Source organism: Balaenoptera acutorostrata, chromosome 3 (assembly GCF_949987535.1).
Source record: "Balaenoptera acutorostrata chromosome 3, mBalAcu1.1, whole genome shotgun sequence".
Lineage (NCBI taxonomy): Eukaryota > Metazoa > Chordata > Mammalia > Artiodactyla > Balaenopteridae > Balaenoptera > Balaenoptera acutorostrata.
This window is the reverse complement of record NC_080066.1, coordinates 172,674,661-172,699,066: the sequence shown is the minus strand read 5'-3', so window position 1 is coordinate 172,699,066 and position 24,406 is coordinate 172,674,661. Positions and strand designations below refer to the sequence as shown.

The 24,406-nt window shown below is 43.7% G+C and overlaps 1 protein-coding gene and 1 pseudogene across 21 annotated transcripts in view; one reads left to right on the top strand and one right to left on the bottom strand.

Annotated features, from left to right (window-relative positions):
- LOC130707617 (EF-hand calcium-binding domain-containing protein 11-like) overlaps positions 1 to 286 on the bottom strand; it is a 59,974-nt gene extending 59,688 nt beyond the window's left edge. For 2 of the 21 annotated variants that reach the window (XM_057543330.1, XM_057543323.1), the window contains exon 1: positions 34 to 279. In XM_057543330.1, coding sequence (XP_057399313.1) covers positions 34 to 108 — 75 coding nt within the window. In that variant the 5' untranslated portion in view covers positions 109 to 279. Of the gene's footprint in view, positions 1 to 33 lie in introns of all 21 variants that reach the window. The other 19 variants (XM_057543332.1, XM_057543333.1, XM_057543317.1 and 16 more) reach the window with 14 other exon arrangements.
- A 4,998-nt stretch (positions 287 to 5,284) lies between these two features.
- Positions 5,285 to 24,406, top strand: part of LOC130707575 (tyrosyl-DNA phosphodiesterase 1-like) — a 26,841-nt pseudogene continuing 7,719 nt past the window's right edge.

The window sequence follows — 24,406 nt, the reverse complement described above, 5'->3', positions numbered from 1 at the left end:
GTTAAAGTCGGAGACAGCCCTCCGGACACCTACTTCCACCCACTTCTTGTGTTCTGACGGGCTGGCTTCCCACATCCGCGGCCGGGCCCCGGCCTGGGAGAAAAACATCACGACAGTCACACGGGAGCCGGGACGCCTGAACTCGCGACCTCTGCGGCCTACGCCCGGCTTGCAGCGACCGCCCGCCAAGCTCCCCGCACTTCAGGAAGCTGAACTTGGCCGGGTACCTCCAATGTCTTCTCCCATTGGACGGCCTGCGAGCCACTGGCGTTGACCCCGCAGTTCTAGTGGCCAGAGACTTTGTTTAATAATGTTTCCTTGGAACAGCCTATGGCGGAGGGGCTTCCAGGCCCGCCCCCAGCCTTGGCTCCGCCCCTCTCTTTTCCTCTCTCCCCCTTTTAGGAGCCGCGCCAAGGTCTTCTCTCCGCCCCTTCCTGCGGGAGTGCCCCCTCAGCCCCTCATGACCCGGAGGGCTTTAGGACCCAGCTGCGGGCATCCCGGAAGGGGAAGGGGCAGGGCCACTCTGCGCGCGCCGCGGCCTGGAGCATTTGAAGCGCGCGCAGGCGCGAGTGGCGGCGGAGGGGCGGGGTCCCCGGCGGCTGCGTGTTCTGGGGGCTTCAGGTGAGTGTTTGCAGGCCGCGGGTTCCGGGGCCTCTGGTGCGCGTTCGGCAACTGCCCGCGCTTTTGCTCCTTCCGGCCTGGAGCGCGGGCAACCGTCGTCCGGAGAATTCTTGAGTGCCCCGCGGGGCTGGAGGTGGATCCGGAGGGAAGCGGAGCATCTTGTAAAGACACTAGGTAGGGTCCCCTTCTGGGCCTCGGCTTCCTCCAGTAATAGTACCTCTTTGGCGTGAGCAGCTGCTGCTTGAGGAGACCGGAGTCCTGCTGGAGGGGTCCCCCTCCGCGGATTCTTACTCTGGCTCCTCCACGTAGTAGGCAGATGGCCTGGAGAGTTAGTGCTAGCTAGCATGTTGGGCGCTTACTCTGTGCCAGGCACTTAACCTCTGTGTTTAGTCTCCCCATAAATGGAAACAGTTATGAGTGTGAAATGAGTGTATGCCCAGTAAAGGTGAGCGCACAGAAAAGTTAGCAGCTGTCCCTTCTTACTCAGTGTACCCCGGAATCAGCCCACTTCACTCCATTCCGAGCGCCTTCATGAGCTACCAGAGTCCCTGCGGGAGCCGCCTCACTTCGACTTTTGTCTCCCTCCAAACCATTCTCCATACAGAGTTGTAGGGAACGTAATATTTTTAAAAAGGAGATCGGACCAAGGTACTCCCCTGCTTATTAAAAGGTGCTCCCCTTAAGTGGAGCCTACTGTTCTTAGAATAAAATCCAGGATCTTTAACTTACTCCTGCCCACCCCCTTCATCCTGGACCACCTACCTGTCTTCCTTACCCAAATCTTTCTGTCTGTTTTTGGAGTTACTACAACCTTGTTGTGGTCTTTGCAGGTTGGGTTCCCTCACTGGGAATACTCTTCTTTCCCTCCCCCACTTTTATTTGGCTGATTCCTTTTCATCCTTCAGAGCTCACTTAAATGTTAAATTCAGGATAGTCTAAGGTAAGGGCATCCCTGTTACTCTCTCATACCTGTAAAATATAATGAATATCTGTAAAGATATCTTGGCTTTTTTGGTTATTTTCGTTTGTGTCCATCTGTTTCTTTCTCCTTGAAATATAAGCTTTTCTAGGACAAATTGTTTCTATGTTGTTAATTTCTTATTCCCAGGGCTTGGCACATAGTAGCTGCTCAATAAATATTTTTCTAATGAACATACTCTGGGAGGTAGGTATGACACCCATTTACAGAGGAGGAAGTTGAGGCTCAGCAGTTAAGTAACTTGCCTAAGTGCACATTTACCAGCTAGTAATGACTGGGTTTGAAATTGGAGTCATATTTGCCCACGACTGGCCACACCTGGCCTCAGTTGAGATTGACTCCCATGCCCTCCTGATGGTCTGCAAGCTCTATAAGAAGGGTCAGCTGGAAGCGTAAAAGAAATAGCCCAGCTGGGTCTGGGATGGTAGGGGGAGAGGAGGAGCTAGCAGCTTTAAGAGGAGTATCCATTTGCATCCACAGATTTTTTTTCTAGTGTCTAATAGACACTCTAATGTTATGAGTTGGCATCTGGTGGTAGAATGTCTTTAGATTTTTACCCTCCTTGGCATTGTAGCTTAACGCAGTGTTTGCCAAATTTCAGTAATGTGGTCGGTTGCTTCCTCCCCAGTTTTGTCTCACTGTCAACATCTGTACTACTATTTGCTTAATATTTTCATTTGAACCCACTTTTACATAAACACTATCTTTAAGAAGTAAACTTCAGTTATTGTAAATGTAATGGAGCCATAAGATACCTTCTGTTGATGTTAAACCAAAGTGTTACTGCCTGCAGAAGAGCCCAAAGTCCGTTATTTGTTCAAAAGCAGGAATAGAGACATTTCAACAAACAGCTTTCTCCTTGATTAAACTGAGACATTGGATTGGAGTGGGAAAGGGAGGTACTTTCATAATGTAATGTTAGTTAACGTCAGGTCCCAGTCACCTCCGCTTTGGGAAATACTGCACTTTGCTGACCCACTGAATGTCAGATCTCAGAGTCAGCCCACCTGTGTTGTAATTCTGATCCTGGTGTCACCACTTACCCAGAGTGTGGTGTTAGACCTGTGCTGGGCGAGGCACTGCCCAGGGAAGACAAACCGTGAACAAACAGTTGAAGGAAAACACTTAGGTTCTGTCCTTGTAAAGCTATATGACTTGAGTATGAAAGCTGTCTGAGAATGCAGAGAGTCTGGGCCTGTGTGAGAGAGAGATGAAATTCTGATCCCGAAGCCAGATGCAGTCCTCCAAAGTAGAATCAGTTGCTGGTTAATCTTGGTGTTTACCAACAGCTCCCCTTCAACAGGCTAAGCGCCTTGACTGCATAGAGAGGCTGGTAACCTGCTAGGCTTAATGATTTGTTACAGTTTTATTAGCATATTATAAAGGTTTTTTTGCCTTTAATTGGTAAATAATCTCAGGCACATTTTGGATTGTGAGCAGATCCAAAATTTAAACCATGTATAGAGCAGACAAAAACTTTTTTTCTCTAGGAAATATCTTTTTCAAAGCTTTACTTTTTACCCACTTGTCCTTTTTTGGAGGGAATTCTCTGTCCTCCTCCCCTCTCCCACCCCACATGTGGTTCTAGAAAGTGTAGATAATGATAAAACTGAAAAACTTAGAAATCTCCTAAATAGCTCACACAGTCACTAAAGACGAATAAATATTTTCCTTTCAGAGTTCTCAGGATTTTTGAATTCCATTTTATTTATACGTAATTGATCTGGGAAGAGGGGTGGTGGTGACCTCTAAGAGGTCTGTATACATCTCCTTTTCTCAGGCTGGGAGCTGAACCCTTTTTTCACCTAAAAACTCTGAGACCCTCTCTTTGCTTTAGGATGGGGCAGGAAGCTAGGGAGAACAGCCTGAGGAATCTCAGTCGAAGATTCTATTACTCAGTGCCTAGCTTAAGAGCTGGTTTAGAATTCAATGAAAGCTAGAGCTTACAGCAGAGTAGTTTTTCCAAAGATGGTTCTTTTGTTCTTAAATAATTTTTCAGTTGCAAACTAACCGACACTATGGCTCCTTCATAGTGAATTGTGATAGCAGTCTCCAGAGTCTAGAACACTAAAGGAACTTAAGTTTTAAAAAACCAGTCAAAACAAACAAAAAACTGAGCTGTTGAAGTAGGTGTTAAGTAGTAAGTCTGTCTTAACCTCTTTCATGGGAAAACCTGGTTCTCAGATCCTGTAAACTGTAACAATACAGTTCCAACAAGCTTGATTATCTGGTGTCTTAACCCTTATCGGATTAGAAACAATTTAGGGAGAAAAACCTACTCAGAGTTCAAACAGCCTCTAGAAGTGGGCTGAACACAGGGGGAAAGGACAGAGAACTTTTAGAAAACAAGACCTAGACAGAGTGTAGGGCCCCTGTTACAGGAGCAAGTGTCTCCATCCATCTGTGGTCCCTACAGCTGTGGCTGCAAAACACTGTCCATGCCAGGTGGGCTTAATAGTGACCCTGGGCCATGAAGAACGAGTCAAATTATTGTCTAGATGCACTCTGCTTAAAAGCTTCTTGAAATGTGTAATTTAGAGGAGAAACTTTATCTGACTTGGTCATTAATTGAAAAAGGTGAGAAGTTGTGCAAAGTGATAGATACCTTAAAAAAATATACTTTTTAGCTTGAAACATGAAAGTATATTCATTTGCAAGTCTTTCAGTGCAGAATTTAGCCTTTTTTAAGGAGTGGGGGTCATGCTGCAGTCTGTCCTATATCTGCACTCATAACAGGTCCTGCTTACGCTCTAGAGCAAACATGTAGACACTCCGTCCACAATCTGAGTACAGACTCTTGAGTCCTGTAATTTTCCTCTGGGTCTTGTACTAAAGTGTATTTTTTTTGTTTTTTGTTTTTTTAATCACACTAAGGAACTGCTCCTTAGTTATTTGGGAAATCTACTTAGATAGCCCTTTACCCTTGAATTGGTGACATTTTGTAGGTAAGAAAAGCAAAAGTTTCATCTGTTTTCCTCTTGAGAGCAAGAAAGTGGAAGTTAAACTGTGTGGTTTAAAAAACAAAGTAACGTTTTGCTTTAGTACAAGTTCTTTCTCTGCAGGTTTTCGTGGTTTGATTTAGGATTAGATAATCATTAAGTCAGTTGGGTCCTCATGGAAGCATCCCTAGATAATGTATATATAGAATTGATCATTTGATACTGTTTTGAGGATTTTGTTAAGCTTTATGGTAAGTAGCTTATCTTGGGGGAGTAAGAAGTAGTCCCTGAAGTCCTTTGGGCTCCCATACCTGGGTGAGGAATAGGTGATAAATTCCAATTTGACCTGAAATTCCTTAAACTGACCTTAACCCCAAACACCTGTTGGAAGCTTCAGGGCTAAGAGTGGACATTTTTGTTTTGGACTTTGGCTCAAGTCCATTTCCTCAGGCATTTAGGAACAAGGTCTAGGTGGAAAGACAAAGGGAGTGAAGCAGAAGGTAAGCAGGATTTTCGCCGTCACTTTATTTGCCAAGTTCTCGTGGCAGATTGTGGTGATGTGTCGTGAACACCCACAGAGCAGCTGATGTTAGTGACACGTCTTGGCATCTGGTAAGTGTCAGGTGTGCTGTATGTGTCCTAGAAGCTCAGGACACGGAATTTGAGAGCAAGAGAATGAGTGTGCCGGTGGCCTGGTGGATGGGAAATAACGAAATTTCCACCTTTCATTTCCAGAGGAAGTGTAATGTCTCAGGAAGGCAGTTACGGGAGGTGGACGATATCCAGTAGTGATGAAAGCGAGGAGGAAAAGCCAAGACCGGACGAGCCATCTACCTCTTTTCTCCCGCACGCTGAGCAGGGAGCAGCCAGTGAGGCAAAGTACACCTGTTCCGAGGCTCGGAAAGCTGCCCACAGGAGGAAGATCGCACCCGTGAAATTCAGCAACGCAGAGTCCGTTTCAGAAGCTTCACCTCCCAAAAGGCAGAAGGGCGGTTCCCAGGAAGACCTGGGCTGGCATCTCTCCAGCAGTGAGGATGAGCTGCCAACTAATTCAGAACCTTTGAATGGTGTATTCCCTTCAAGATGTATTTTAGGTTTGTTTATGAGTATTGTAGCAAATTGTCCATGTTGATACATAATATATGTAGTTCATCATTAGAGTTTCTTTGAATTCAATAACCAAACACTTCTCCTTATAGACTGCTTTTCTGAATTGCCCGTGACTTCTTTTCTTCCCCCCATCCAGTTTAACTACTGCTTTGATGTGGACTGGCTCGTAAAACAGTATCCACCAGAGTTCAGGTGAGTTCCACGGAGTGATGGATGACGTCCTAACTGTAATGCAGCCTTAAAACACACAATTTGTGTTTCTCAGGCAGCTGCCATGCATCTTCTTTGAATATTTCTTTTGGAACTATTGAAATCATAAAAACGTTAAGTTATACTGGGAAAACAGCATTTTTTGATATATTCTAACTAATCACAAGCCTTCCTAATACAGATTTTAGCATGTCCTTCTGTTCTGTCCAGAAGTAGATTAGGACATATTTCAACCCAAATAAAAGAATTTTAGGTCCAATGTTAGTATGAAGGAAAAGGTCACTGCCACCCGCGTTCTCGACCTATAAGCATGCCATGCTTCACTGGGCACATCAATGCTGTTCTGTTTTTGAGACTCTCTTGTTTCACAAGTGATTTTTCATGTAGCTTAGGAGTTAATGCAGGGGTCATAGGGCCTTCCCTTACCCAGATTATGGAAGTGATGGGTTTTCAGTCTGTCTGCCTCATATTAGGCAGTGCAAACCAAATAAATATGGCATCCCATGGTGACATGCCACCTGTCCCATTTCTAACACATTGACGTGGCAGAGTCCCATAACAGCAAGTAAGGTGGAGGAATACACATGCAGGAAAATGGTTGTCAGGGTCCTCAAAGTCCATGGTGCATTTAGCACATCAGATTGTGGGAACCTTCATTATTAATAATAGATAAAATGCTGGGAGTTCCCTGGCAGTCCAGTGGTTAGTACTCGGTGCTTTCATTGCTGTGGCCCAGGTTCAGTCCCTGGTTGGGGAACTAAGATCCTGCAAGCCACGAGGCACAGCCAAAAATAATAATAATAGATAAAATACTGTTGAAATTTCCCAAGCAGCTTTGGCACTCAAGGGCTCATATTTGACCTGTGACACGTAAGATTAGTTTTAGCTGCATGTAACAGAAAAGTAGAAATAACAGTGGCTTAAACAAGAGAGAGAATAATTTCACCACCCTATTCAAAGTATTGGATGATGCCCACCCACATAAGGGAGGGCGATCTGCTTTGTTGAGCCACTGATTCAAATGGTCATCTCCTCCGCAAGCACCCCCACAGACACACCCAGAAGTAATGTTTTATCTGGACACCCTTGGCCCAATGAAGTTGACACACAAAATTAACCATCACACTGCCGTTTTGTGATAGTTTTTAGAACACCAGTAAATCTGAAGTGATTAATGAGGACTTCAGCTTCTGTCAATAATGTTTAATATTTTATTTTTTAAGAAGACCTGATAATCTGATAACAGGAATTGTTTCTAGGTAACAGATGCATGATTATCTCTTACTTTATTCTCTGTACTGTGTTTCTAGTTGTAAAATAGAAAATTTTTTCCAAATAGAAACAAACGGGGAAGGTGTGTTTCTTAGTTTTATTTTACCTAACATGTTAGAATAAAGCTATCGGGCTTAGGGATTAGGAATCAGTCCTGGATGTGCGTTTTCTGTCCTGTTTCTTTTTAGTTGAGTGTTGTCCCTTCACATGTGGCAGAGAATCATTCTGCATGTGATTGGTAATTGTGGAAGTTGTTCATCTTGCTTGATTGCTTGTTGGAGAAAAATCCAATTTTTGTTCTGTTGGGAGAGCTTATAAAGCTATATTGATTTCTAAGGATTATCTCGCTTTGAATTAACCAGAGTAGATCATGGTTCCTTTAAAAGCCTTTTTAATCTATTCCTGTAGAATGTTTTTATATTGTCCTTTTGAATTTAAAAATAGGGCATTTTCAATGTGCATTGGGCTCTGTTTCATTGAAATATCACCACCTATTAGTGAAACTACATGCTGTGGGCCTGGGCCCCTTCACTTGTATCCTGGGCATCTGGTGCAGGACCTTGCTCACAGTAGGGGTTTAACATATGGCTAGTGAGGAAGTGGTCTACTGTTTGGGCCAAGAGAAGGGAAAGAAAAGAGCATCATACTAGACAACGATGACTGTGTATCTTCTCGTCTGTCTGAATTTAAACATATTAACACAGAGCTGACGGCGTGCCCTTTTGGACCAAAGAAGATAATCGAGGACTTTCTTGAGTCGCAGCCCCTCCAGGTCACAGCAGAGCTTCAGGCGCAGGCCACGGGGCTCCATTGTAAAGGTAACCAGTTACCAAAGGTTAATCGGTCACTGTCCTGTGCTGGCCCCCTACTCAGTCACCACACAGGCCAGAGACAGATGTCGGTGGTCAGCGACCCTTAACTGGGCGCCAGTTCAGCTTCATGAATGATGGATTTTAAATACTCCTGATCGCTTTTTCAGGAAGAAACCAATCCTGCTCGTGCATGGCGACAAACGCGAAGCAAAGGCTCACCTACATGCCCAGGCAAAGCCTTATGAAAACATTGCCCTCTGCCAGGTAAGCTACTCATTGCCCTTCGAGATCATGCTTAGTCTGAGAGTTGGAAAGAAATTGAGACCTTGAGTCTATCCACCCACCTAATGCGGGAATCCTCTCTCCAGCATCACCAACAGACATCTGTCCAGCCTTGGCTTAAACGCTTCCTGAGGTAGCTCATCCTATTTGTGGGTAGCCCTCATGGTTGAAAGATTTTCCTTTATGTTAACCTGATATCTCTGTAATTAGTCAGGGTTCTCCAGAGAAACAGACCAATGAGGTGTGTGTGTGTGTGTGTGTGTGTCTGTGTGTGTGTGTGTCTGTGTGCGTCTGTCTGTGTGTGTGTCTGTGTGTAGAGAGAGATTTATTTTCAAAGAACTGGCTCACGTGATTGTGGAGGGTGGCAAGTCCAAAATCTGCAGGGCAGGCTGGAGACCCCAAGAAGCACTGATGTTGCAGTTTGAGGCCAAAGACCGACTGCAGCCTCATTCCCTCTTCCTGCAGGGAATCAGTCTTTTTTTAATTTCTTTTCCACTTTTCAACAGACTGACTGAGGCTCACAAACATTCTGGAGGATAATCTCCTTTACTCGAAGTCCACTGATTGAAATGTTAATCTCCTCAGAAAATACCTTCACGGCAACATCTGACCAAATATCTGGGTGCTGTGGCCTAGCCAGGTTGACACACACAGTCTTCTTCCTCTGCCTTCTACGTTGGTCCTAATTTTCCCTCTCTGGAGCCACGTAGACTGAGTCTCCTCCTTGCACGTGTCAGTGATTCTCGTATCTGAAGTCATCTGTTTTGTCCCCCTAGTTTTCTCGTTCAGGTTCAAGCGTTCACTTTCTTCAGTTGTACCTGGTATATCAAGGGTTCCCTATCTTTCCCCAACCTGCCACCCCTCTGGTTGTATCTATTTTGTCCACGTTCCTGTGGAAACGGAGGTTTCAGCATTATTGAGCAGGTTTTTTGGATTCAATTCAGTGGCAGTTTCTTTCTCTGAAGGCAGCTTAAAACTGGTAGTTTTTATTGTGACAACTTATCCAACTTATATTACCTGCCATTGACATTTCACCCATAGCCCTTAGTTCTTTTGCACAAGAATCACTCAAAACTGGAGAGACCCATAGATCAGAAGCAGACCTGTTAGAAAACTACCTCACGAGTTGTGTGCTGCATGTGGTCCTAGTCCGATGAGGGGCGTTAAGTGGTCTCATAACAGGCTTGGTTTGCTGGGACCAAAGCAGAAAAGAGGCGAAGAAAAGGCTGTTTCTTTGTATATTCCCATGATTTTGTCCTGATACTTTCCAGTCAGTTCATGGAAATACAGTGAGTCTTGGAGTTTCCTTAGGACTCATTGTTCTAAACTCCACATCTGAAAGGATCTTTTTATGTGTGGCATTTTGTGTAAGAAGCAGGCAAACTGGGCGGGGAGGGGAGGCAAGGGGGTAGCATGGAATTCAGAAAATGTTTACATTTATGATTTCCTTCCTGTGGTGGTTCTGAAGTGGCTGGTGTAATATTCACCTTTTCCTATTTGAGCAAGTTGGTCACTCCATTCATGAGCAGCTTGATGAATGATTCTTTCATGGCCCTTTTCTCTCCTGGCCAATAACTTAGTGAAATTGGCTCAGGATTTCTGCTCTTGGAGTACAGAGACAAGAGTGAACTACATAGAACCTAATTATTTTTCTTTTCCGTTTTCCTTCTAACGTCCTTTTTCCTCCATCCATACAAGGTAAAAGAATTCCAACTCAAGTTTTATCACTTCTTCTAGCTATAGAATATTATCTATGTGTGTATGTGTATTTTTTTAAAGATTAAAACAGTGAGAAATCTCAACCTGATCAATTTTAAACCCGTCTCACAACATTTTTCCTGTGATGTAACTCACTGTACTTTATGTAGTTGGAGTTTTAAATTATTCCATCTCTTTACCCATCCTGTTTGCAGCTCACCTTCTACACAAGATATGCCTTTGCTTAGCAGTTGCCTAAAATCCCCTTGTTTTGCATTTGTTTCCAAAGACAGAAGAGGTTAAACTGCAATAGGATAGCACTTATCAGACTAATAGTGGGCAGAAAATAAAATAACACGGGAATCCTGAAAACCAGCGATAAAATCAATGGAAATACAAAGTGTTTTTCAAATGTACTGAAAAGTTTAGGAGAGGTGGTGGCAGGCCTAGTGGCGTGCTTCAGGCCAGCCACTAGAGGGTGTAACGAGCCCTGTCTTCCAGACCTCGTGTGAAGAGCCTTCGTAAGCTCCCAGCTCTAGTCTGAGGGACATGGTGATTGCCCCATCCTGACTTATTGAAATACCTTTATATCTTGTCTTTTTTTTTTTTTTTTTTAAAGGAATTCCTTTATTTTTATTTATTTATTTATTTATGGCTGTGTTGGGTCTTCGTTTCTGTGCAAGGCCTTTCTCTAGTTGCGGCAAGCGGGGGCCCCTCTTCATCGCGGTGCGCGGGCCTCTCACTATCACGGCCTCTCTTGTTGCGGAGCGCAGGCTCAGTAGTTGTGGCTCACGGGCCTAGTTGCTCCGCAGCATGTGGGATCTTCCCAGACCAGGGCTCGAACCCGTGTCCCCTGCATTGGCAGGCAGGTTCTCAACCACTGCGCCACCAGGGAAGCCCTATATCTTGTCTTTAAAATGAATTTTTGAATTTTTTTTAACAACATAGTGTCATTTGACTAAGCTGGGTCACGTTAAGTCAAATAATAAGTGGATGCTGTCACTTTATCCATTTTGCACACCTGGTGATCCAGGTTCAGACTTCCTGGGTTCTGTCCCAGCTCTCTACCTGCTAGCTGTGTCATTCTGGACCCATCACTTAACCACTTAAAGCCTCATTTCTTCATCTTTAAAATGAATTACTAATACTGTATCTCATAGGGTTATTGGGCAAAGAATTTGGTGCATTTGCCAAAAAGAAGCACCCATTAAATATTATCTGTTGAAATTATTATCATCCTTACTTTTGTGCTTAGACTTGCCCAAAAGCACACAACAAATCGCAAAACTAAACTCAGAAGCCAAGTTTTTTGACCATTGCTTTTTCTGAGCTAAATATCAATTTACAGAGTGACAGTCTTCATTCTAATTTTGTAATTTAAAGACGTGAAATACTGGGATTAACATATACACACTACTATATATAAAATAGATAACCAACAAGGAACTACTCTGTGGCACAGGGAACTATACTCAGTATTTTGTAGTAACCTATAAGGGAAAAGAATCTGAAAAAGAATAGAGATATATATGTATCAATATAACTGAATCACTTTGCTGTACACCTGAAACTAACACAACATTGCGTTAATTTTTTTTAAAAGAAAGACATGAAATGCACTTTCCTGCTCACTCTTCTGTGGCCAGACCACACAAACGCGTGCCAGTCTGTGAGCAGCCCGAACACTGAGTTTACAAGGGTAGTGAACTTGGCCACCTGTCCGTGAGCATCCCCAAGACAGGAGCTATGTCATCCTCACCTGTGTATTCCAGTTGCCCATTGCTTCCCCCAGCAGACAGGCCCATCTGTAGAGAGTGAGCAGGGGGGCTCTTTGATTTTAATAGCACTTGCTTCCATTTGTAGAGTGCTTACCCCGTGCAGCTCCTTTTCCTAAGCGTTCTATGTGTACTTTTCTCATTTATTCCTAACAACTCCCTGAATCTCCTAACAGTACCCTCATTTCAAAGAGTAGAAAGATGAGGCATAGAGATTCAAGTATTTTCCGAAGTCATACATAGTTGTGAAGATAGGATTTGTGTCCATACACAGAATTCCTAGCTGGTAAGCTATTCTTGACATCTCTATTTATTTTAACTTTTTCATCTTGAGGCCTAACCAAGGTCTTGCTATACTGGATGTGAGATAAAATGTTTTACTTCCCCACCTACCCCCCCCCCCATTTGTTTGTAAAGGTATCATTTTAAAACATGAAAAATGGATTTAATATATTTATTTTCAGCATCTTCTATGTTATAAATGTGAGAAAACTTTTAACATCATAATGTCTCAATACTGCCACCACTTTCAATGTTTCTTTTAAATATGCTTTGAAAACTTTTTGTGTGTATTTCTGTATAAGCCAAATATCTAATTTTAAAACGTTGCATAGAGTCTCATTTGTTTTTACTAGTTTTCTGGCATCTAAAGCAATTAGGCTTCTCACTTCTAATTACTGTAATGAAAAATGCAATATGTATTGAATCATTCTGGGTAACAAAAAAGAAGTTGTTTTTTAAAAAATCAACCTCATTGGATGCTATTCTAAAAGCTGTTTTGAATCTACAAACAATAAATGCTGGAGAGGGTGTAGAGAAAAGGGAACCCTCATACACTGTTGGTGGGAATGTAAATTGATATAGCCACTATGGAGAACAGTATGGAGGTTCCTTAAAAAACTAAAAATAGAACTACCATATGACCCAGCAATCCCACTGCTGGGCATATACCCTGAGAAAACCATAATTCAAAAAGAATCATGTACCACAGTGTTCATTGCGGCTCTATTTACAATAGCCAGGACATGGAAGCAACCAAAGTCCATCGACAGATGAATGGATAAGGAAGATGTGGCACATATATACAATGGAATATTACTCAGCCATAAAAAGAAACAAAACTGAGTTATTTGTAGTGAGGTGGATGGACCTAGAGTCTGTCATACAGAGTGAAGTAAGTCAGATAGAGAAAAACAAATACCATATGCTAACACATATATATGGAATCTAAAAAAAAAAAAAAAAAGGTCATGAAGAACCTAGGGGCAAGACGGGAATAAAGACGCAGACCTACTAGAGAATGGACTTGAGGACACAGGGAGGGGGAAGGGTAAGCTGGGACAAAGTGAGAGGGTGGCACGGACATATATACACTACCAAACGTAAAATAGATAGCTAGTGGGAAGCAGCCGCATAGCACAGGGAGATCAGCTCGGTGCTTGTGACCAGCTAGAAGGATGGGATAGGGAGGGTGGGAGGGAGGAAGACGCAAGAGGCAAGAGATATGGGGATATATGTATATGTATAACTGATTCACTTTGTTATAAAGCAGAAACTAACACACCATTGTAAAGCAATTATACTCCAATAAAAATGTTTTAAAAAAATTAAAAAATAAAAGCTGTTTTGGCGATCAAGGGCTTGTCCACTAGAGGGCAGTAAAAACTTTAAAAGCAAAAAACAGTTGACCTGAATCTTTTCTAATTTAATTTTCAATAGATAGGGGTATTATTGAGTTTTTAAAAAACAAGTAACTTGACCTCTTTTTTATCCTAGGCAAAGTTGGATATTGCATTTGGAACACACCACACGTAAGCAATTTTTATGAAATGGGGGAGGGAGGATATGAGTTTAATATGTCAAAGGATGCTCTTCAGAAATCGCCCTTAGAGGGACTCACATGTGATGATTTTGCTGGGGGAAAAGATGTCAGTTAGGAAGCAGAGGAAAAGGAGTTGTTTCTGAACAGCCTTAAGACCAAGTACCAGGACTCTGGCTCTGGACATTAAAGTCTGAATCTGTGATGCAGTTTCTGCTTTCTCTTGAGGGCGTTCATTATAGCCGACTGAGGGGGATAGATTGTGGTCCGCGGTTACGCATGACTGTACGTGCGGTAGTCACATGCCTATGGATTCCACTACTTTAAAGAAGGTCTTGTGAATTTTCTAAGATTCTGAGTTGCATCAAATAGAATACTGTTGGGTCAACTCTGTGCTGTGATTGAAAGAAAAACTGTTTCACAAGAAGTTGTCATCTTGAGAGGCTGGTACGTGTCCCTGCTTCAAGACATCTCAGAAAATTCTCTGAGGATAATTTCTGAGACATTGCAAACGACAGACAGGAGAAACTTTTCTCTTACTTCCTACTTGATACGTATCAGCTTGACTCCCGTTTTATTTGAGTCTTACTGTTTTATGGAGCCCTTTTACGTAATTGTTCTCTAGCTGAGAAAAGAATAAGACATGGTTGCCTCGATTTCAGTATTTTTGTAAATCGTATGTCTCTAGAAATATGTCACACTCAAAAGAGTGTGACAGAGCCTTATCTTTCTTCTAGACCAGCAGTGGAAACAGGTAGCCTGCTGCTTCAGGCATGTCCCTTTGGGTATCTGTCCCTAAGGCAACAAGGAATCTCATGGGAGGAAGTGTTTGCCCCTAGTCTTGAAGTGACCACTGTTTTCCTGATATTACGCCAAAAACGAGGGCATATGTTCATCATTCTCTTCGTAAGCTTAAAGCTATATTTTGCCAGTCTGTCTCCAGAAAGGAGCCAGAGCAGAAAGCACTGAGCCACTTTGTGAAAGGATACCTATCAAGCATACATTATCTGGTTTTAGGTGCTCTTGTGTAAATGTTGCTGCATTTACCAACCACCCCTAATTGGTAACTTTAGTGTAATGGAGGGTTGTAGAGAGTGACCTCAAGCACCTACCTAGCTGGAGTATCAGGCACAGAGCTCACAGAATGCTAATTTCAGCAAAGGATACAAAATAGCACTGAATAGGCTGAGTCAGCATCTTAGGCTCCTGTCGCTGCACCACTGTGGGAGACACTGATGGGCAGCAGTAGTCAGCCGTCCTGGGTAGAGATTCTGCCAGTAAAGTGTCGCACCAGATGGGTCCTTGTCCCCCACCCTTAGCTGGAACCCTAGCCTAAATACCTTACTGATTCCAGAATACATTCAGCAAGCCCTGTTTTGGATCCTGGGCATGATTTGCTAGACCTGCAGTGCGGGATTCCTGTGCAGGGCACACGTTCTGTGCCCGCAGCCAGCGTTTCTTGGGCGTATTCACACTGCACTTAATATGCTAGCGAGTCATAGGAGAGCCTGGGTCCGGGGAGGGACTGAGTGCTGGGCTGGCCCAGATCTGACACAGTAGCGTTTGAGGGGGGCGGGGCTATCCTTTTTTTTTTTTTTTTTTTTTTTTAATGCTATTCAAAAAATTACTTGGTCCTTTGTCTTCATTTTATAGACTAGAGCCCCCAAGTAGGTAGGCAGTTTTCCTCCAGCCAGTGTTGGAGACAGGACTAGAACTGTTTATTTTTGCTTAAGTTCTTAATTTACTTTTGTTGTTTCCTCACTGCTAAAATTAAGTCTGTTTCCTTTGGCGCGCGCTCGCGCGCGCGCACACACACACACACACACACACACACACACACACACACACACACACGCTTTGCAAGTCCATTCTTCCTTCGCCTCCAACACATGCATTTTGCAGGTTAAACCCAGCAGAGTTCCTCATTCAGAGTTGAAAGTGCCTAGGGAAGTAATGATAGACCCTTTCCCCACTCTGTAGTGTGTGTGTGGTTTACTTTTTGTTAAAATGCCAGTATTTTGTAGGAGATTGAACTCATGCCTTGAAATTACTTTCCGTTGTTCATTTTAAAATGTTCTAAGAGTTATTCATTAAATATCTATTACATTCTTGAAGCACAGCTCGGGGGGACGTAAAGTGTTTGGAGACATCATGGTGTTTGTCCTTCCAGCTTTTAGTCTTCGGGTGAGAGAGGCAAGACAAACACATGAGCTAGGAAAGAAGGAAAGCCTTCCAGCTCCTGGTGACAGGTGTGAACGCGTCCCCCGCCCTCCCCCGACAGAGTGGAGCTGCCACAGTAACTCTGAAGGAGTCTCCGGGGTCACACTTGCGTCAGCTGGTGGTGACTACTTGCGGAGCATCTGGAAGTGACCAGATGCAGCCCCATCCTCCAGGAGCTCGTGGTCCTCTTAGAGACGGTGAACGAGCTGTACCCCTGCTTCCAGGATGCTGTGAGTCCCGGGGCTTATCTCATAGTGCTTTAACATGCTGAAGCTCTTTGGTGGCCCCCAGAGCGGGAAGCAAAGGCACCTCCCACGGCCCTGAGACTCCACAGCGGGAGGGAAGCGTCAGATGTGGCCGTGCAGCCAGGAGCAGACTGCAGGATGGGCCTCTCTCCTCTTCGGGCTGTAGCAGGGCCTCCCCTCCATGTGACCCACTCCTGCCCAGTAGCATGAAGTAGCTGCGGCCCTGTCCAGCCCAAGGGAAGCCGTGCACAGTGAGAGGAGGATCCAACATGTGTGACCCAAATAAGCGCTGCTTCTGGTTCACGTGGGGAGCTGGATAGTCCCCATGACCTGTCCTAGCCACGGATTCTGCAGTTGTAAAATGGGAACAATAGCGCCTTCTCTGGATTGGGTGGGATTCAGTGTGCTAGCATTCTGTGCGGCTTCTAAAGCAATGCCTGGTACATAAATGCTCCACAGACATTAGCTTGCCTTCCCCCTGTGCAGGAACAGCTTCAAATAGGGGAAATGTCCCTTCTGCCACCCCCATAGCTTAATAGATAATATGCAGGTCAGTATTCTTCAGGGAAGACCTCATTTCTTTATATGTTTTATCCATTTTTAGCTCTGATCTTATTGGGACATGCCATTTTGGCTATGAAAAGATTAATATGACTCCCCTTAGATTAGTTCTCAATGCTATTTGATAGGATTCACTGACATTAGTGCATGATTTTCCTGTTAATTGCTGCCTTAACTAATGGAAATATTTGTAAAAGTTAAATCATGAATTCATAACTGGCTTATTCTTAATTACAGTCAACTACTAATTTGGCAACTGTGTATGTAAATTTGCTCAGATTTCAGGGAGCACATCTCATACATGGAAAGAAGATTGATTCAACAGCTGTCATTTCTCCAGCTTTGCATTAATTTACCATTTGCCAGCTTGGGTTAAATTCTCATGCTGGCAAGAGCTAAATCTCATTCTGTGTTTGTATAGTCTTTTCTGTATTTTTTAATGCTAATAACCCCATTCTATCGAGATAGTATTTGGGATGTTGTTTATTTGAGAGAACCAGTGGTTCATTTTTTTCCCACGTGTAAACTGACTTCCATCAGTAAATGTTAAGTAGCATTTTGGCCTCCATAGAAATAAGGCAGAGTTACTGCCTTGAATGAATCTCTAGTTGGGGGAGAGAGAATTTAGGTTCCTGAAATAATTAGAAAACCATTGGGAGGCCAAGAATCATCCGAAAGTAGATGGCAAAGTAAAGCAAGGCATGGAAGCAGTAGAGGGAATGTACACCTGGAGTGTTTTACATTTAACAAAACACGTACTGCATTTCATTCTCACATCAGCCCTATGAAGTGAACATGGAGTTGATCCTTCATGCCACAGGTGAGAAGCCGAGGCTCAGGGGACATGGAACGACTCAGAGATATTAAATGACTTACATAGGGTCCTATGACTTCTAACTGATGAACACTGGTACTTAGGTCTTCCAGCTTCAGATGGAAAGCTCTTATCTGTCCTGTTCCCTCCCTCTCACTGGAATTAAACTAAGAGAAATAATCTGATGACTGGGGAGGCCCCATGGGAAAGAAGGGAATCTCTAGGGCTGATTTGAGTAAAGGGAGAAGAAAAGGGAAGACTTACCTCAAGCCCAGGTACACGCTGGTGACAAGTCTGGCGTCTGTAGAGTATGAAGAAGGATCAGTCTCTTGAAAATGCAGCATCTTCCAAACTTAAACTGCAACCCACAGTAGGAAATGCGTTTGTCATTTCAGTCTGCTGCACGTGTCTGTACTGATAAGTGCTGAAACAAGAGTGTCACGAACCAGCACTTAAATATATGCAGTATACTCTTGAGTTTCTAGTTTATTCTGTTGCAGTTTTTTTTTTTTTTAATGCTAGGCAGCCACGGCGTAGCGAGAGGTTGTGACCATACTCTGAAAACACTGGACAGGAAGATTCCTGTTGTCCCTGATAGTAATGGGTGATGCTGAACAGATAATAAGGAGCCAGGCTACAGTGGGGAGGGGTTTAAAGTGCCGGGACTGGCCACGTGGACGGGATGGAGCAAAAAGTTCATATACCAGCAAATACTCAGCATTTTGGAAGGTGCTTTTCCACTTGTCACTTAAGCAGACTTTGATAGCGATGATGTATAGGAGAAAAGAAGACTAAATGTTCAAAGTTGGGATACTGTAATCAGAGTTTAAAGAACTCCTTTAGCTATTACATTTGCATCAGAAAGGTATTATGAGAGTGCTGTTAATGCTTTTTGATCCTTTTTCTGTTTTTAAAGGAAAATGATGCTACTGCTGTACGAAGAAGGCCTCCGGGTTGTCATACACACCTCCAACCTCATTCACGCCGACTGGCACCAGAAGACACAAGGGTTTGTAGGGTTCCGGCCATTTCTTGGTAGTCACTGTGTGCGCTGAGAAAGGTCAAAAGCGAGAACATTCGATTTATTCTTTTTCTCCTGTTTTTTAATTGTGAAAAAACCCAGAATTATGGCATAGAAAAGAGACACATGTAAAAAAAAGTGAGAGTGTTCTTTTACTACCTCCCGCCAGTTCCTCTGTTGAGGTAGCCGGTGTTAACCGTTTAGCACATAATCATCCATAACTGCCTTTATTATACCTGTAAACATACATATTTATACACCGTAGTTTTTTTCTAGTTTTTACAAAATAGCATCATACATACACTCTACAGCCAAGTAGATCCAAGGATCTGAGGCAGGAAAGAGGATGAAAAATGAAAGGTCTGAACCTATTATTTTTCCATTAAGACCCTCCTGATAACTTTCTTGGTCCTCACTTATTCCTGCACCCACTTTTGCTTGCCACTTCCCAGCAGGTGTCAAAAGAAAGCTTGGGGGTTGATTGTACACTAAAAATGTCCCCGCACTCCCAGTCAGTTTAGTTTCCCATAAAACAAATCTAAACGGCTGTCTTTTTAGAGCCTGTAACATGGTTGTGAATCTCCAAAAGAATTGAACGTGAAGGTTTTTCATGGCTTTTTTTTTTTTTTTTTAATTACTAACCCTTGGTCCTTGGTGCATATATGCCAGATCTAGGTTTTGATCTCTTACGAGAAGTTTAGGTTTATTTTTAGGGATTTTAGGGACTTGTTCAAATCGTTTCACCCTTTGTACTCCTTCCCGATAAGGCTTCATTATGACCAGCCTTAATTTCGCTTTCTTTCACTTAAGCTATTCTGCACGTCTCTGCCTTCCTGTGTTAGAAGGAACTCAGCCTTTCAAGGTTCGAGTATCTTCCCCTGCATCCTCCTCCTCGTTCCCTTGCTCATACCATTGCCCAGCCTGGGCTGGAACCCTAATCCGGGGCTCTGACTGAGCCCAAGTTAGACCTTCAGTTGAGCTGAGACAGAGAGCCTCCCAGCCCCCATCCTCTAGGCCTGCTGGACCTGAGTGGGCCGTGCAGCACCAGAGCTGCCTCTTCCCTCACACAGCCTTTCCCTGAGCCAGGTGTGTGTCGTCCTCTCTTCACTCCCCTTCCCCACCATAGCAGGTAGCTTGATCCCCTGTCCCCACTGCCTGATGGTTTTCCTATAAACATGTTCTAGTTTCCAAGTGTCCTACTTAAGGTACGCTTCTCAGAATGCAGCGTTGTTGCGATGGGTTCAGGGTCTCGGGGATGGACTGTCTCTAAGAGCCTCAGCCGCAGTGCTCTTGGTCCACCGAGCTTCCGGTTAACAAGGTCTTTGCTGCCCCACGAGCTTCTAAGCTGCTAGCTTGGATTCTGGGACTCGTGACTCATGTAGCCCCATCTAAAAAGGAAGTGAGATTAACATAGCTTGTTCTTGGGGGAACAATAATTAACGTAGCTAAAGGGATTTATCAGTTGGCTCTCCTGTGGCTCAAAGAATCCCACCCACAGCCTCTAGCCCTCTGGAGCTTGAGCTTATAGGCAGCCAGGCCTGTTTCCTTAGGCGTCTCTGGGTTGGCTACTATGGGGAAGGGATTAAGGGTAAATGGCTCGGGTGTTCATTTTTCTCCTTTATTTAAAAAAAACTTTTAATTTAAATGTTTTAAAAAATGTATTGACTAGGTAACTTCACGTGGTTCAAAACTCAAAGTACCAAGGGTATGAAATCTACCTCTAACTTCCCTCTGCCGGCCACCCCAGAATAGGAGGTGCTGTTATCTCACGGTTAGTCTAGATTCTACTCTGTCTGGTACTTTCATGTCGTGGGTTGTAACTTTCTTAAAAATATTGGCTTGGCCAAAAAGTTCGTTCGGGTTTTTCCGTAAGACCTTTTGGAAAAACCCAAACGAACTTTTTGGCCAACCCAATATTTAAAAGTAGTTTTTTTGTGTAATCCTATTTCCTAGTCAGCCTGTCATGGCTCTGCTGATTCTTTCCTCCTCCACATGTGTTCCAGCCATCCTTTTCACCTGCTTCTTGGTCCGCCTGTTAATTTCTCAATTTTAAAATTACTTGGCCCCGGATGATTTCTCTTCTTCTTTTATGAAATGTTAAAAACGCCTCACATCTTGGTATCCTGGTTTAGAAAGTCGTCGTCTGTCATGTTCCTCATCCAGAACTACTCTCGTGAGTGGACCTCTAATCCAGGAGGAGCCCCACTCACCCTGCGGGCTCCGAGTTGCTACTGGGAGGAGAGACCTTAGCCAGCCAGCCCGACATGGTCGTGTTACACGCACAGGGTCAGAGGGAGGCCCAGAGGGGTCACCGAGCTTGCCCAGAATGACACAGCCAGGTAGAAGCAGATCCAGGTCCAGAGCCTGGACTCCCGTCCTGGTCGCAAGTATAACCCCTCATGCGAGGGGTCACCTCGAGGTGGGAAGGGAAGGTGTGACTTGCCACCCTGCTAGAAACGTGTACAGAGTTCACAAGACGCACAGCCGGGATCCTCGTGGTTCTGGATCCTTCCTGCCCTGACGGCCTGCCTCTTACTAGTCTCCTTGGAGGGCTGCTGGGTGAAAGAGGAATTGGGCAGTTTCTCTTTTGGCTTGTTGGGTAGAAGTGTGGTGGAAATAAGCCAAGAAGGGGAAAAAGGCAGACACAGCTCGTACTTGCTGAGGCTGCTTTAAGTTAGACCCTGTTCATTACCTCGTGGGCGCCTTGGTGAGGCAGGACTGTTAACCTGATTTTGCTGTTGAAGAAACAGCACAAGAAGTTTGAAGCCATACTTATTTGTAATCTACAAGGGACCAGTTCACAGAAGGACTGGGTTTAGCTGTGGTTGTTTGCCATTTGTGGGTATGATATAGAAGTTTTGGCAAAGTACACTGACAAAGAATTGATGAAAGATGTCTTTAAAGTTTTTTTACTGAATTATTTTAAAGTCTGAGGTTAGTGTTAATATAACATGACTAAATGTGGTCTATACTCATTCCAGACACCAGATGTGGGATTATATGTATCCCATATGTTATATATGAAAGTGAGTTTGTTTATTGAAAACATATTTGCACATACATTTTTTCTTAGATAACTTTTATTTTCCACTTGGTTAAAGAGCTACATTGACGTAGGCATGGGCAGAACCTTGCTGGGGTTACTGCTGGTGGTGTGGAGTTGCTATAGCAATTAGGAGTAGAGCACTTAACTGTTGTCATCAAGTCTTTAAAAATGATGTAGAGGTGCGAGGGGGAGGGAATAAGGAAGGTGCGTGAATGAAGGAGGGAGCATGGAGAGACTGAGTTGGGAGAGGCGGGCAGAGGCCAGGTCTTACTGGGTCTTAAATTCACAGTGAGGTTTTCAAAAATAATTCTGAATATGATGGGAACCATTGGAGTGGTGCCGTCAGATTTGTTTCATGTTTTATAAGGGTGACCTTACCTACCATGTGGAGAGAGGTAGTGAGAATTCACCTCCTCCTTAGGGTGAGTGCCTAATCAATACAGAGGTACCACTGTGATCAGCTGTGCTTCTGACTGTTAAAGGTTATATATTTTTTTCCATTCCAGAATATGGTTGAGCCCCTTGTACCCACGAATAGTCCATGGGACCCACAGATCTGGAGAATCAACCACACACTTTAAAGCTGACCTCATCAGCTACTTGATGGCTTGTAACGCCGCTCCCCTCAAGGAGTGGATAGATACCATCCAGGAGCACGACCTCTCAGAAACAAAGTACGTGGCCTCTTAGCAACTTGGGGTGCTTACCTTGAACACCATGTGAGGTCTGGAACACAGGGGCCCGGCAGGAGATGGCTGTCCTTCGGGACGTGATGAGAGCAGGGCCTGTCACTGTCTGCACCTCCTGGTCCTCAGGCACTGAAGTGGAGGCCGGGAGATCTTGCCCCTCACCTGAGTGCCACCACCCCACCCCTCCCATCCCAGCCGGAGAGCTTTCTCTTAAAATTGCTGAGCTCTTTGCCTGGTACCTTATACCCCGTGGGTGTCCCACCATTACTTGATGTGCTCAAAAATGATTTTAAGTGTCAGTTACTCCTCTGAAGAGGCATTTCAAGAAAGTGGGTTGGCTCTTAGAATATTTCTTGCTTAATGTTAGTTTTCCTGCATATTTTGTGATTTGGGGAGTCCACAAATCACTATGTTCTGTAACTTGTGCTTTATATCTTTTTAGTGTTTACCTTATTGGCTCAACCCCGGGACGCTTTCAAGGAAGGAAATCAAAAAGATAACTGGGGACATTTTAGGCTTAGGAAGGTAACAGAATTTTTACTATTTTACCATTTTTTAAAAATTTAATGTATGTTCTGTCCTTTTTCATTTATAATTGGTATATTTTGAAGGCAGATTCATAGTATCTCTAGCACAATTCTGGGCAAATAGTAGGCACTTGATAATTGATTGTCTAATTATAGTTTCCAGTAATTACTTGTATTTTAACATTTTGCCTCATTTATAGGTGTAGAGTTAACGATTCTAAATGGCAAAAGTACGTGGAGGATTTTTAGTTTTTTTATTTCTTGTAATAAAGATAGTTAGAGATTTTTTATTCATATAAGTATTATAGCTTTTGATCAGCACATCAAGGATTTTTAACACAAATTCAACACAGAACAGAAAATAGTGTTGAGTGAAGACTACAGCTGAGCTATGATGTGTTTTGTTTGCTAAACCATTGCCCTGAGAACTGTAATTATGACAATGACATTTGCTGCTGGTATGAAAATAAGCCAAGAAAGGTCTTTAACAAAATTAAACAACCAGCAAGTTAAGGTTTAAAGTTTTCCCCACCTCTCTCTAGGAGTCAGTTTATCGACCTTAGTAAATTCCTTAAAGGGGCTTTCTTAAAAGCCCCTCTTTTTCCATAAATTATTTATGTTGTGTGAGAATTCCGCCCGGCCAATGACAACTTTTCACTTTAATTTCCTTTTGTAAGTGAGACCACAGCTGAAAGCGGGCAAGGTCTCGAAGCCACCATCTTTCTGTCTTGACCTGGGGAGGAGAGGGTCCCACATACTGGCTAAGTGCACAGCTTTGTGGGCGGATGCCCACACCCGGGGCCAAATCCTGACCTGGTTGCAAGCCGTGTGACCTTGACTTGCTCCTTAACCCCTCTTGACATCCATAAAATGGGCATAACAACAGTACTTCCCTCACAGAATTGCCTAAGGATTAAATGAGGAAATGAATGCAAGGCACGTGCTGAGTGTTGGGTAAGCACTAGTGTGTATTAGCCTGTGGGCCGGTGGTTCAGAACGGCCCGGTGATGGCCCATATCGTGCAGCATCCCAGTCTTACTGGAAGCGGAGTAGCATCTTAGAGTTTGCGGCCACTTTCCACTGTCGGGAACCCGTGTTGCATCATAGCTGCATTCCAAGGAAGATGGGTGATCAGACGTCTGTTCCACTGAGGTGTAAAGAGAAGCCCAGGGCCTTGGCTAGGGCCATGTACCTGATCAAGGACTGAGCCCAGAATAGCCCAAAATAGAAGCCGAGTCCTGTTGTTGGCTCAGTCCTGTTTCCTATGCCATGCTGCACCCAGGGTGGAAGTTGAGAACTATTTGGGCTCTTTGGGGAAGTGCGTTTATAAATATTAATGCCTACTCTGTGATAAGGAAAATAGTACGTATAAACTAAACAATACATCCATCAGAATATGAGCTCCCCTGGGGCAGGAACTGAGGCTTTTTTTTGTTGTTGCCATCTCCAGCCTCTAGGAAGACCTTCGGTACGAGTTTAAATGGATAAAATTTCCCAGTATTTTCTGAATTGTTTCTGCAGCTTTGCATAAATATCAGACAAAGCAGGAAATGCAGGTCAGTCTTCTGCAGTGCTTATGGTAGTATGTATCTAAATGTAAATATATTCCCTTTTATTTACAGAGCGTCACAGCTGCCTAGATCCCAAGAGTTAAACCTCTTTCAAATGATACGCGTCAAAATATACAATAGCTTGACCTCCTAGTATTGTTTAGGTATGTTAAACCATTGCAACTTCAAGGCAGAAATCTAATTTCGTGTGGCAGG